Below are 15147 nucleotides of genomic sequence, written 5' to 3' on the forward strand. Positions count from 1 at the left end.
CACAAATGCATATATGTTAGAATTTATGTTTACCTTATGTGTTTTATGATAACGATAGTTAGTGGGTCTTTTATAAATCTTTTGGGTCCCTTTTGGATATATTTAGATGGAACTGGGTTAGATTATTTATATCAGTGAAGATTTACACCTGCCAAACCTTGGAAAAATAGATAACATAAAAATCTGCATTCTTTTTTTTTTTTTTGGGTCCTAGGACCAAGCAATTCTTGGTAAACTGACCAGAGATGATTATTCAACTAATTTTTTCAATTTAATGTTCAGAATATAACATTGATTACTGACAACTCATGGTTTTATGGTGTTGAATTAGAACCACAATTTCTATGAGTATCTATAATTTATGATTTCTCTAACATAGATGCATACATTTGGTCTGGAAAGCTTGCTAAACTATTTCAGTCTGAACAATAGTCTAAATGATACCATAGTTCAGGACATTTTGGTATTATTCCTAACTTGTATAAAGGCACTTTATTTCAGTGGATATTTCACCTGCCCATACAGGGCCACTGCCAGTTACTTCCAAATTTCTCAACTTAAATTATTCAACATATTAATATTTTAGTTCTTCTTTGTATTATCTTGTTATTGCTGTGAATGCATAACTCTCTAACAAATGTCAGTGGAAAATCTAAAATGTTTAGATATAAACATAAGTAGTAATTTATGGCAAGAAACTTTTTTTAAATACAAAATTAAAATTTCTTTATTGATGAAAAAGCCAAAGACTGCTCCAATTCTGAATGAGCTACAACCCATCATAGCAGACGCTAAAAACCTAAGGGCCAATATAAATCCTATGTTTTGTTGAGTTATACAATTCATTTATTTTTAGTGCTGTGGCAGTGCATCTTAACTCATCCATTATACTCTGCCACATTCATGTCTGATGCAATCCCATGCAACTAGGTATTTTATGAAGGCAGAATAGACGATGCAGTGACCACACATAAACTTGTAAAACCCATTGAAGCTTCAACTTCGATAAAATAAATAAAAACTGACATAAAAAAAGAAGACATGACATGGAAAACTGGTATAGTAAGATTTAGTGTTTCCTTACATCACTGCACACAGACAGGGTAGTCATAGAAGGTTTTCTTTTAAAGTAGGTACACATTTATTTAACAATAAAAGCAATTAAAAAACAGGTTTTGGGTAGCAAAGGAAAATAGCACATGTATTTAGTTTTGAATATTTTTTAACATTCTTCTCTCCATCATGGATTTTCTTGTGTTCAGCTCAGGTTTTAAAAGTAGAATATACACTTTTGGAAATAATAAGCATATTAATATTCCAGCACTGGAAGTCAGTATGGAAAATATCTCCACAGCTACCGTATTCTTTCCTTTGGTGCTCAGATAGGCCGGGATCATGGCAATCCACACACTGCAGAACACCAGCATGCTGAAGGTAATGTACTTGGCCTCATTAAAACTGTCCGGTAATGTCCTCACCATGAAAGCCAGAACAAAACTCACAGCTGCCAGGAACCCTATATAACCCAATGTGATATAAAAGGACAATGTGGAGCCTTCATTGCATTGTATGATGATCTTTCCAGGAGAAGAATGCATGTCATACTCTTGAAATGGTGGAGAAATATACAACCAGAGAACACAATTTAAAATCTGATTAGAAGAGCAGAACAGCATAACTGTATTGGGAAGTTTGACTCCCACCCAATTCCTACAGGAGCTTCCAGGTCTGCTGGCTTTGAAAGCAATGAAGACCATGATGGTTTTGGCTAGGATAGAAGACACTGAGATGGTGAAGACAACTGCAAAGAAGACTTGTTGCAACATACAAGTGATATCCACAGGACGGCCAAGGAACAGGAACACAGAAAGGAAACTCAGAGTTAGAGAGCAGAGCAGAATGAAGCTGAGGTTCCGGTTATTGGCTTTGACTATGGGAGTGTTCCGAAACCAGAAAAATATTCCAAATATACAGAGCGATATAGTGGATAATATGACTGAAGATAAAGAGAAAAATGAAACCAAAATGTTCTCATATGACAAATACTCAATAGTTTTGTCAACACAAACGGTTTTATCGTTATTAGGCCAATGGTTTTCGGGACACATCTGACAGTTTTCACTATCTGTGGAAGAAATATACTGACACTATACAAATTGTACAACTTAACAATTGCTTAATGACCACGACTATTTGATTCTAGTTCTAAGAAGCAGGAGCACGCCACGTTTCAAATACCTAGCTCTCTGCTGCAAGGTGATTTAATGTTCTTGCAACAAAGTGAGATTTTACATTTGGACATTTTTGGACATATTTGCACTGCAGAAAAGTGTATAAAAACTTACTGCACCAACATAAACACTTAAAAAGTCATAGTCAACCTTCTGCCAAAAAAACTTTGGATAACTGATCATCTATAGCTTGAAAACTTCCTGAAATACAGACCAGGAATAGGCATGTAATTAAAAAGTCCGAATTCTTGATCTGCACATTTTTCTAGCTCTGTGCCTCTGAAAGTATAGATAAAGTGGATCAAGTGGATTCCATAACACATGTGAATTGTATATTGTTCTTTGTTCTAATTGTTTTTATAATGTGTAAGTGCATTGTAAACGGAAAGAGCAAAGTTAGTCAAATATTTGAAAGCAATCAATTTAAACAATCCTCATCTTGGGTACATTGCATATTAGACACAACAAGAAAATATTCGGTTTCATTCATTAATTAGAGGTATTTTATCTTTAAATTAGTGAGTGACCAGGATATCATCATGTTGTTTAATATCATATCTATGCTAGGTAGTGGAAAAAATCCCATCGGGAAACCGCAGAGTTCTCTGGTCTGTAGGACAGAAGGACAGAAAACTGGTATGTAGGGTCTGAAAGAGATTTTGGGACATGGCATTGTGCCAGTTTTACAAGCACAATTCTTTTAAGGTCCTTTTAAGATTCAGAGATCACCATGTTCCTAATGTGATACAGGTTCAATCTGTTTGTTTAAGTCAAGAACAGCCAACATTATTTGGGGCAACAACAATGCTTTTCCATAAGGGCTTTAGGTATTTGATGAGCTTATAAACATTTCTTAGTTTCTGTCCATAATATAAAGAATACAGAATAAATCAAACATTCAATGGCCGATACCAGTACACATGGACACCAGGGATCAGGGATGTAATTAAAAGGATGTGGAAGTCACAGGCTACTAGAGATGTGGATACATTACTTCTTCTCTTGAATATTGCCTTTTACTGTCATCTTTGATACCCAATATATTCCTGGTATGTCCTAGTTTTTTGCTGCTATGTCCATGACTTTGTGTGTAATCATTGTGACTTTCTGCTAAGGGAATACTTATAAACTGTGACATTCACAAATATTTACTGTATGTGAAACTTCCTAACGAATGCATTTTAAAAAACATGGAGTAATCAACCACCTATGGGGCAGGTTTATATTGATCCCCTTTTGTCAATCCTTACTCCATGCTTTTGTAGCATTATTAGTATAAGTTTTGTGTTACTATAGGAGGACACATCTGTAGATTAAAACTGAGACTTAATATTTATAGTACTGCTTGTTGTTTTCAAATCAGGAATTAGCAAATTGGAAAAAAGTTTACCTTTATGTATTTGATATATTTAAAAACAAAATACATTTTCTTTAATCTTTAGAGAAACAGAAAGATTACCGGAACGGTTTGATATTTCTCCTCTTGAACATGGAACACAGTTATAACAGCATATATGATACCCTTCCTTCTGAACTTTTCTAAATCCTGGAAGACATTCATCAGAACATCGACCTCTTGGAGCCTAAGATTAAAAAGAATGAAATATCAGAATTATCTTTGAAAGACAATAGGATTAGCGTAAAGTATATTAGTACATTAAAAGGACAATAAGCCAGGAAATATATTTGTGTGGATTGAATTGTTAATGGCCAACTCAGAACATTCTCTCTCAACTCAAAAAAAAAGAACATCGGCTATCCAGATGCAGGATTTGTGTTAATACATCTGCAAACAGCGCTAAAAGAAAAGCCTAATATGCTGTTGGTGTATTGGCGTGTCAGCTTTCTGATTTAGTTTTTTTGCCTGCTATATCCTTATGACATCTAGTATGTAGAATTTTATTTTTGGGGCTTTCTCTGTCTTGTTTTCACATTTACACTTGATCTGGTATTAAGTTGGTCTGTTGCATATACACACCATGAGTTATGCAAAACGCAATAAATAGCATTTTATAATATCAGTAAACCATTTAGTTTTAATTGCTCATTGATGTACATAATAATTGGCAGTTTAATTTGTAAAAGCACATTTCAGACATTATCTATATAAAATAAAAATAAACTTTTTTTTATGGATTTTATTGGATCATGTTAAAATGTTTTTGGTTAATTTCCCTGGCGGTCCAAATAATAAGTATTTTAAAATGTCAAAGCGGTACTTTAAAAATACTTATTTTTGTAAATTTCCCACCTCCCAGCCGCACTGTCCCGCCCCCCAACAGCATGCTTGCACGTCCAATGCCCGGCCGGCAGCTGCATCTCCTGCCTGGGTGGGCATCTCCGAGCTGCACAGATGCCAGGTGGGCATTGCCAGTGGAAGCAGATGTCGGGCATTGCTGGAGGATGCCGCAAGCACATAGGGACAAGGTAAGCTTTAAAACTCCCTTGCAATTCCACCCCGAGTGTGGCTCAGGGTGACCACTTTTGGTACTGAAAATTAACCCCGAAGCACACTTGGGAATACCACCAGGGAGGTTGAAGGTTTTTGTATAATTGTTTCGTCATGAATTTAACTACATTTTATTTGAGTACCAATAAATCCCAGTCATTTTGGTATATATTAGCACCTAGACTCCTTTCTCAGGAATCCATTCCTAATGCAAGCAGTGGGCTGGCCCTTGGGAGGGACTATAAAATATTGTAATGCCTTGATGGGAGATACGAGTCTGAAAGAGTGAGCATTCTTAGAGTGTATTTGTATGCAGATCATCTTAGATAAAATTTTCTGAATGAAACAACCAAATCTAAACGTAAAAATGTGTTAGTTCCTTGGATCAACATTTAAGCCAGTAACCTGCAGATTTTAAAATTATAACTGTCCATTGGTTTTTACAACATTGACATATTTTTGCATGTGTTACCTGGTCATGTTTCCATGTTATCAGATGTGGGCTGAGAGTAAGTTGCTGGTTTTCTGGAAGACACTCATCGAAGTGGCCCACAGGTCTCCAATATGTGACATGAGTGACGTCAACATGTGTTATCCAATTTACAATGTCCAAAGGGCTGGGCAGATCTCCCTTTTCTTTAAAATGTATTTCCTTATTGTTTGGATCGTTGTAGTGAACTAAATATACATGGCTGGTTACCTTTAAGAAATAAAGGAATACATCAAGAATAATATGCATGTTGTACCATGGATAAAAGACATAACCAAAATACACAATCATCATAAAGGGTTAGCTTTTTAAACCCTTTGCAGGTTCCTACCATTAAAAACTGAAGCATTTAATACTCTTGCCATCCTCCCATGTTGCAGTGTTCATTGCCTGAACAGCTAATAGATAGGCAGGCATTAACAATTAACTCTCTCTTTCACAGTTTTGGAAGTAGTTGAGCTGCATTCATTCCTTTTAACCAGCATTGGTTACCAGTGGAAATCACCCCCTCTCCTTCCTAGCACTAATAGGTCAGTATTGGTGTCCAGTGGACTTTTAATGACCCTAACATGGCTTAATTTCTCAATGCAAAATGTCTCTGTTTTCTGTTGGTAATATCAATTTCAGAACTACAATTACATTGCTGAGCAGAGGATCAAGTAAAGATCTGCTGCTGGGTGCTAAAATGAGTCATCCATAAGATTCCATAAAGCTACGTACACACTTCCAATAATTATCGTTGGTAAACGAACGACGAACGATCCTGCACGATATCTGCGAACGATCGTAAAGCACCGATCCTGTACATGCAGATAACGACACGATCGTTCGCAGATATTGTACACACAATAGATGCGATCATTTGAACGATACAGGAAGTCCAATCGTCCAATCCGATCCGCCGGTCCGGTCGTTCATTTCCAGTGACTATTCTCGTTCGTCGGCGTCGTTGGTTACTTTTTTTACGAACGATTTTTGACCAATCGATCGTTCGTCGTTCATTTCCAACGATAAAAATTGGAAGTGTGTACGCAGCTTAAGAGTCCCGTAATTGTTTAAACCCCACAGAATCCAGAACTATTGGGGGACTCGGGTATGAAAATCACAATAGTATGTATAAAAATATGGCCTCTAGATCAACAAAAGATTTGATTGGGGTTTTGAGGTTTTAGGCTTAAAACTCAAAGATATTTTAAAAATGCATACATTGAGCTGTAAATATATAATATATTCCTGAGATATTGAACTATTGATTTGATGTCCTTGTGGTCAGCTTAGTAAATAGTAATCTGGGAAGGCAGTGGAGATGATTTGGTGGATGCATTCAATGAGTTTATAACAAAGGTATTGAAAACTGGAAAGTACTTAAAGAACCTTCCTTTCTCCTATCTACACTTTTGACCTTTGTTGGTTGTCGTCAATTGCATCCTGTTTATTGGTTTTTATGGCATTATTGGTGGTGAGTTTGTTCACCGATCACTTGAAGTCTGTTTACAGAAGTGAAGCACATAAAGTTTACGTTTGAAATTTGAAGGAAATAGGAGGCACAGGAAGGGATATGAAGCTCTGTTGTGAGTGAGGGGGATCAGGATGAAGCTCTTCAACATCAGATGTGGTTGCCAATATCTGTATAATTAAGTACCTCGTAGGAAAGTTTAAGTACTTCTTGCGAAAACTTGGGTACCTCTTGTGAAAACATAAATACTCCACCAAATAGCAGGCATATTACAGTACTACAACCCACAGAAACTGCCACTAAAACCCCCACACGTGTGATACCTGCATGGAACGTAGTTCTAGCAACAATGCTTCATTTGTGGAGTGTTAAAGGATAATGGATATGGGAATTTATGCTAGTAGTGGTAGACCCCTTTGCACAGACACTGCCACTTTGCTCTGATAGTATCTCTCTAAATAACATGTTTTATACTAACCTTATGCACAAGGCTAGATAGACTCACCACAGTTTTCTCTTCTTTCATTTGTAAGGAAAAATACAAATCATGCAAAGCTTGAGCCAATATATTCACTGCAAGAAACACTCTATACGGAGTTTTATCATCAGGAAAATATAAATAATTTGTAACACTCTCTAAAGTGCAATTTTTAAGAGGAATGCGGAATGTGAGTGGAATTAGAAAGTTCTTTATTGGATGTTTTGAAAAACAGTGGTATTCAGTTATGAGAATATCCTCCTGCATTGGGTCATCTGGGTGGCTGGAAGGGCTAATGTTCTCCAAAAATGTCTTCATTCCTGGTATAGAGGGATTGGGACACGTAAAAACCAAACTGCAGTTACTGATCCAAAAAAATTCTCCATCCACTGTCCAAGAATCAAAGAGAATAAATGTTTTGTGCATATGATGAGGAACAGTGCCAATCAAAAACTTGTAATAAGTTCTACTAATAGAGCCACAGATAATTACAACTTCAGTAGTTGAGGTTTTAAGATCTAGAGGATTTTTTTTATAGTTCTTTACAGACACCAGCATCTTGAACTCAATACAAATTCCATGATTAGTTAAATGTTTGCTGAGTTGTCGGATCTCCCGTTCTCCGTATTCATCATCGGATGAAATGATCCCAACCCAGTTCCACTTCAACTTTTCCAGTAACTTCACTATGGCCACATATTGTATCTCATTGTCCATAACTGTACGGAAAACATTGGGATACATCTTTCTGTCACTTAGTAAACTATCTCCAGCTCCATAACTGATCTACAAAGAAAATACATTAATGCAAAATTTTTGTTGGATAGAACAAGGATTGAGATAGATTTGAACAGATAAGGGTCAGAGTCTCTTTTGGGTTTCTTTCTTTCTAAGAGGCATATTTTCTCTTACTCTTATACAACTTCTAGTTATATAAAACTTCTAGTTATCTAGCACACTTCCCCAGTGTCTTTCTGATTCCTGAACATTCCTATTGGCCAGTGTGGCAACCCTTCATAGAGTTTAGTGTTAGCACTGCAGGTCGTGCTGGCGCTGCTGCTTCTAATTGCAGGCACGGGCGCCGGGCCCTATCTTTCAGGTAGTGCAACCCCACTACCTGTGTTCCATGCCTGAGTTTCCTTCCTGCTGGAGACTTGCTCTGGTGCTTGAGCTGGCGTGGGTGTGTCTCTCTTATCTATGAGGTAACACATGCACGCCCTCTGTTTTCTACAGCCTATGGCTGGATCTTTGCAGGTATTTAAAGGCACCTCCTACTACAGGAAGTTGCCTGAGCAATCTCAAGGTTTTACTTTGTGTGATTCCTAGTGCTAAGGAGTTTACTCTGTTTGCTTCACTGTGTACCGGACCTTGCTTACATTTTTGGACTTAGCCTGTTTGCTGCCTGACCCTGACCTCGGATTACTTTTTGGACCTTTGTCTGATTGCCGCCTGACTTTGACCTCGGATCTTGTTCAAGGACTTTGTTTATTTACTACCTCTCTCAGCCACGCAAGCCCCTTGGTGCTTGTACCACGTACCCTGACTCCTGTGGTCAGCTGCCTCTGACCCGGGGATTGTTCTGGAGTGGCACCTGGCAGCTACCCTGCGGCCCAAGCCTATCCTCACCATCAGAGGCTCTAGTGAAGACCTGGTAGCCGCTTACGTTACGCCCCTCTGGAGCATACGCAGTCAGTGGCACAGTGGGTCCACACCCGCTTGTATAACATTGAGCCAATGGGAATGTGTATGGGGATTTAGTGGCACGACTCATACATGGTTATAGTTTTGAGTTCTGAAATGACCCAGGATTAACTTCTTCAAATTACTTGAAGTGTCTAGCCTACAAGATCTCAAAGAGCCCTAAAAGCGATACAGTAGTATAAACAGGCCAGGACATTTTGATTTGATATTTGGCCATAATGTACAGAAAAAGAGTACAGACAGCTGATGTATTACAAGAAGAGTGGATGTCAGAACATCCAGCAGCAGGACAATTTTAAAAAGGCTGGGAATAAATTTAGGAGACAAACATCTGAGATTTCTTAAAAAACACTGCAGAGAATAAAGCAGTGTAATTGTGGCCATCAGGAGGACAGTGACCTACCTAAGCCCCCCAAATTGGCCCTCTTAATCTTATTGGCCATTGATGCCATGCAGTGTATGTCTAGGTGAATGTGCATATATTCTGCGGATAAAGTCACCAGGATTGCACATCCCACTTTACTTTTAACCCATTATAATGGTGAACCTACAGTTAATCCCTGGTAGAACAAGCCCATTGCAGAAATGGATGTCTGCACCGAAGAATAGCAGGGTGTTATTTCAGGGACAATATAGAGGTATTTAGTTACCTATATGTGAACTGTTGGCTATACTGAATATCTTACCTGGGTGTAACCATACAGATTTAACAGCTGAGCCATTTGGAGAGTGGTATCTGATCTGAGGTCACCAATAAAACCAGCCACGTTATCCCGCTCCATACAGGAATAATTTGGAGCTGTCCTTGTATGTCCAGACAAGATTTGTAGAACATCTTTTGTAACTTTCTTCACATCTCCACAAGAATCATATATATGATATCCCAGAGTCACATTGGTCAGAATATTTAGATTATGGTTTATCTCATTAATAGCAAAAATAAAAGTCAGAAGATGGGCATATTCTCTCTGGTGAACTCTGTAGAAAGAAACCTTTGTTGATTATGAATATTTATCTGCATCAACATGGATATTATATGACCCTGTCAATGCACATAAATATTCCCTATATGGTAATTTAATACTGGTTAGTGCATCATACAGTAATTACAAAATACCAAAACAATACAATAATAATATAGACACCTATAAGACAATGTAGGAGTATCCCATAGCTACCAGCTAAGATGGTAATGGAAACTTCAGGAGCCTGCTACCTTCAGAAGAGAGCTCCATCAGGAGAAGAGAGACCATCCGGGAAAGAGCAAGAAAGCAAATAGACCTAAATTATCCCAGTTCCCATTTTATATAGTTAATTACCATAAGGTATCATTGGGGCCCTTGGATTGGTTACTGGGTGTGATCTGTAAGATGACTAATGGTTGAGACACGCCCCTAGACAGGGATTGGTCAATGTATTATAATGGACCTCCCAGCTTAATTTCATACACACATTGTTTGTTTGTGCTACAGACTCCTTGCTGCGAATCAATTCTGCTTCAATCAATTTTATAGGGTCCCAATGTGCAACTTCCACCCATGCATGGCCCTACATCCAATCAAGTGTGTGGGTGCTCAAGACAGGCAGTGATGAATCAGGATGGCTGTATTAGGGCTAAGATAATAATAGTTATGTAAACTAGTAATGAGTTCTTCCAATTCAAAACTGAATTCCCAGAACAAAAAGCACACATTTTGCTAAATTTGCTAGAGACCTCTAACAACCCTGGCAGTAATCCTGAGTGTGGCTCGTGGTGAAATTTCATTACAAAAAGTGGTAACCCTGAGCCACGATGCCGGCCTGGCATCTGAGTCCAGTTGGTGATGCCCAGTCCGCATCTGCATTCAGTTGGCGATGCTCAGCATTTGCCTCCCCTGGCCTTGCATCCCGGTGTGTGATTGTTGGAGAAGCAAGACTAGAGGATGCAAATGCCAGCCGGGTATGCGATGTGTGTGCATCGGGGACCAGCAGGAAATTTAAAATTAGAAGTATTTTTAAATGGCCTGATTTGACATTTAAAATACAAAATAATCATACCGCCAGGAAGCGCAGAGCCAGGATACCTAGGTCACGGGAGGCTCTGGTGCTACTTGTGCGCATGCCACAATCTCGGACATGCGCAGAAGGGGCATTTTTTCTATTAGGGGAAAGAGATGCCAATCTCATGCAAGCACAGGGAGATCAGCTGTCTTTTTTCACCTTTACAGTGGGCTATGTCACCCGATCTCACACCTGCACAGTGCACGATCGGGTGACGTGGTAAAAAAATGGAAGAGAAGACTGAAGATGGCAGCACCCGGCATTTCCTCAGCGCCTCAGGACCGAATTGCGAGAAGGACCAGTGCCATCCAGGGATCTGCAGGATTAAAGGTGTGATTTTTTTGTTTTTAGTTTAGTTCTGCTTTCAGCTAAGTGAAAAATAAAGTTTTTGAAAAATGAATTCCAAAAAAAAGAGAAAAGAATAAAGAAGCACCTGTCTCCCACACACATTTAAACATTTAGGCTGTGTGTTTTTACATGAAACATAAATTGGGTATTGTCATATACACAGCTTATATCATATTCTAAATTCCCTACTGTTACATAGTTATCTATTAAGGTTTAAGATGTCACAAATCTAGTTTAACCACCAAAAAGTTAAATTAATATACCAGAAACCTTTATGTTCCAGGCAAAAATTAATATGCATGATTGATCCAGAGGAAGGCAAATAAACCTTTATAAAGTGTGGTTCAGGGGCATTTTGTTATGTACAGTTTAAGGTATAGATGTAAAAGGGTTTCCTATACAGAAAATAAAAAATGTGGGTGCTTCAAGTAATTTTCAAGCCTGTAATGTATATGTTATTAGTTAACAAATATAAAACAAGACAGATATATTTTTTAGTCGAATCTCATTGAAGGATTAAGATAAAAACATAATAATAAGACAATTCCAGCATCTTAGGACAAGAACACTGCAATACATTACATGTTTTAATTTTTTGACACATATACCTAAAGAACAGAGCAGGCAAGTCAAAGAGTTAGTGTTGTCAACGTGCAACCTGCAGTGCTGTTACAGACAGGAACTCCAAATAATAAAGTTAGCAACAGAGTCAAACATTTAAATTATTCTCGAATTGTGAGATATTGTGCCAAACATAATGAAAAAAAAAAGATAAAGGATTTACATACACTCTTACTAAAATCGTATGTGTTAAACAGATAGTGTGAGTTCTGTAAATCCAAACTGGTACCACAATCGAAGTCTTCTATGTGGTCATAGCCTTGTGATTATAATTCTGTATTTTAAATTTGACTTACGCTGAACACATAAAATTGTAGAACGGACTTCCCTCATAGTGCCAAGATGACACACCAGAATGCACAGCAAATATTCCTCCTATAATGATGTCTCCTTCCTGGGAATATTTATACTCAAATGTATAATTCATCATTCTCAGATCACATTGATGAATGGAGCTCTGTGTGTCACATTTGCAGGGTGTCGCACACAAAGCCAACAGCCACAGCATTCTTTGCAGATAGATAAAGAGAATGTGTAAATATCTCAGAATGACTTGAAAGAATTCAACCTCTTCGTTCAAACACGGCATAGCAAAGAGCTGCAGAGGATTCTCAATCTGATAAAGGTTATGGATGTGATAGAGAAACAACAAGGCTAATATTTATTACCAGTAGACTGGATATATTTGTTGAAGAAGGTTACATTAAAATAGTAGAAAAGGGGAAAACAAAAATCCTCCTAGGTTCTATAACTAAGGGAATAATAACTTAAGTTTACTCATGACATTTCAGCATTCAAATTTAACAGGTTTAGCTAATAATATTGCTTTGTATAACGACCACATAAGCAGCATCACTCTAAAAATGAAGGCATACAGGAGCACTGTGACTTGAACATGTCTGGTTTTGGACACATTCAACCAAAAACACCTCAGGATTTGGGAGTCTTGGGAACAGGTTCAGCATTTTGTGTTGTGTAATGGAAGCCTCAAAACAACCAAAGGGAGAGAAAAATGGCATTCCATGCATTGACTTCCAACCCTTAGTTAATTCTTTAGAAAAAATGTAAAAGGAATTGAACAAGGAAGGAAGAGCATTGTGAACTGTCAATGGTAAGTTGACAATTATTCACGACAACTTCTGAGGTATAGTAAAAGAATCAAGGTTTTATTCACGCGTGGGAAACTCACAACAGAAATAGCAATAGAGGTTGGGACTGTCCCTTCCTCTGTCTATGAGAGTCTCTGAAAACTTTAACCAAAGAGTCTATTTTTTATTCTTCAGTTCCTTGCGTCACCGGTCATCCAATTCTGGGCTGGTGTTTTCTTTAGTTTGCCTGAAGACGAGTTATTGTTTTACTTCTTTTGCTGCTGTTGCATATTTCGTTCTCACTACTTTTTTTGGGGGGTTACGGTTTCTATGGTCCCCTTATCTGCTGGTTCCACTTGCACAGCTTCTATGGTCTCCTTATGTGCTGGTTTCACTTGACCAGGTGCAAGGCCAAGACGCCTCCGGGAACAGAAAGTAAAAAACACAAATAGCTGAGTTAGTCATTTTGAAACAGCATAATTATTATTATTATTAAACAGGATTTATATAGCGCCAACATATTACGCAGCGCTGTACATTAAATAGGGATTGCAAATGACATACTAATACAGACAGTGATACAGGAGGAGAGGACCCTGCCCCGAAGAGCTTACAATCTAGTAGGTGGGGGAAATATAGTTTGAGTTCATTCTCACTATACTTGTGGCTATATAAATCTTATATACATTCACAGAACCATCAGACTCAATGAGGAAGTGCTGCAAATACTCCACATGGTTTGTTCACATGACCAGATGGAAGTGGCCATTAGTGCATGCACATGGACCATTTTTATCTGTCAGCAGGCACACATGAACTGTTTTAGATGCCTCCCATGTCTGTTCACATGGTCAAATCACAATGATCATTAGAACATGGATATATGGGCTACTTTTTCAGCTGCAGACACCTTCAGATCTATTCACATAGCACCCTGCTCCGATACATAAACATGGGTTTTCCTATTTTCTCTTCGTTTTAAATCTTTAACTACAATTTCCAGTGAGTAGGAAACATAAATGTACATACAGTCTTCCAGGAACTTTAATAATACATATGCAACCATCAGGATTGGGGAACACTACACATCTCAGCAAAGCACCCTGCAAAGGTAGGTATTTCTTAAAAACTGAAAAAGTAACATTATTTTGGTGTGGTTATTCCTCTTTATCTACGTATTATGTTAACCCATACAGAGAATGGGTAAGGGATTCTATGTTCCCCATGTACACATTCCCCGGGCTGAGGGAGCAGATATCATGTAGCCCTTTTGTTGAAAAGATTTTGAAAATTGCAACGATCTCCCTGCCCATACACCCCCACAACCCAGGGGTTAGGTTTTGGGGAAGATGCTCTCTTCCTCAACAATGACCCTTGCCACTGTTGGAACCATTCGGAGGTCTGTTTTTTCTAAAAGGGAAGGGGGAGTGGCTGCTTCCTCCCCATTTCATGCAAAAACTAAATTGTAGAGAAAATTGTTATAATTAGGATAGGGGGCACACATGCTTGATTTCTTTTTTTAAGAAAGTGCCACAGATCCCTGCAGGTCCAGGGAATCTGTGCCTCCTTCAGCACCAACTCTGTTTCGAGATTCCAGCCCCTGCTTACTCCCTGGTCCAGGTCATGGGGCTCTCTGTCAGCTGCCCCTTTACCTCAGAGGACAAGGGTCTTTTGCAGACTCTCACCACTTGCTGGCAGGCATGTCAACACCACCTGAGAGAGGCTCTTCACCAGCAATACCTCTGGTGGTGGGTCAGGAGACTGCGGATCACATGACTCCCATGCATTACATTACCTTTTCCTTTATAATGAAGTGATTCTCCCATGTAATGACTCTGACTTTGATCCTATTATTCTGACTATTCCTTCTGACTACAACCTTCTCCTTTCTAAGTCTCTGAACTTTCTGGCTCTCACTGAAACTTGGCTTTAATGTACAGCGCTGCGTAATATGTTGGCGCTATATAAATCCTGTTTAATAATAATAATAATAATAATATTCCTGTTTCCCGCCTGCCTTTACCTCTCTTGTTTGACCATGTTTTTGTATCGCGTTCCGACACCTCTCCTGATTCCTATCTGTCAGCAGTCACCTGCCTCTGCGTGCACAGGGGCCAAAACCTGGCAGTTGCTTGCAGCGTAACATCCTCACCTCTAGAGGCTCTGATGAAGAATGGCAGCTGCTTAGACTCTGCACTTGCACACGTCTCTGCCAGCTGGGCTGGTGACACGGAGGATCTACCAT

The 15147-nt window shown here is 38.6% G+C and overlaps 1 protein-coding gene across 1 annotated transcript; it reads right to left on the minus strand.

The window, feature by feature from the left end:
• Window positions 1-1205: 1205 nt before the first annotated feature.
• LOC140327539 (vomeronasal type-2 receptor 26-like) lies at window positions 1206-15147 on the minus strand. Its single transcript, XM_072406928.1, has 6 exons — window positions 14996-15147; window positions 9492-9783; window positions 7651-7890; window positions 5153-5380; window positions 3691-3814; window positions 1206-2125 (listed from the first exon to the last, which is right to left on the minus strand). Exons 1-6 carry the CDS (start codon window positions 15145-15147, stop codon window positions 1206-1208), a joined length of 1956 nt encoding a protein of 651 aa, XP_072263029.1.

This window comes from Pyxicephalus adspersus, chromosome 3, assembly GCF_032062135.1.
Source record: "Pyxicephalus adspersus chromosome 3, UCB_Pads_2.0, whole genome shotgun sequence".
Taxonomy (NCBI): domain Eukaryota; kingdom Metazoa; phylum Chordata; class Amphibia; order Anura; family Pyxicephalidae; genus Pyxicephalus; species Pyxicephalus adspersus.

Excerpts from the sequence above, each read along its gene's own strand:
- LOC140327539 (XM_072406928.1), bottom strand. The coding sequence starts at position 15,147 with ATGGTAGATCCTCCGTGTCACCAGCCCAGCTGGCAGAGACGTGTGCAA. Across the intron at positions 5,381-7,650 it reads AGTTCAAGATGCTGGTGTCT|GTAACCAGCCATGTATATTT; the intron begins GTAAAGAACTAT and ends TATTTCTTAAAG. Across the intron at positions 2,126-3,690 it reads AGAAATATCAAACCGTTCCG|ATAGTGAAAACTGTCAGATG; the intron begins GTAATCTTTCTG and ends TTTCTTCCACAG.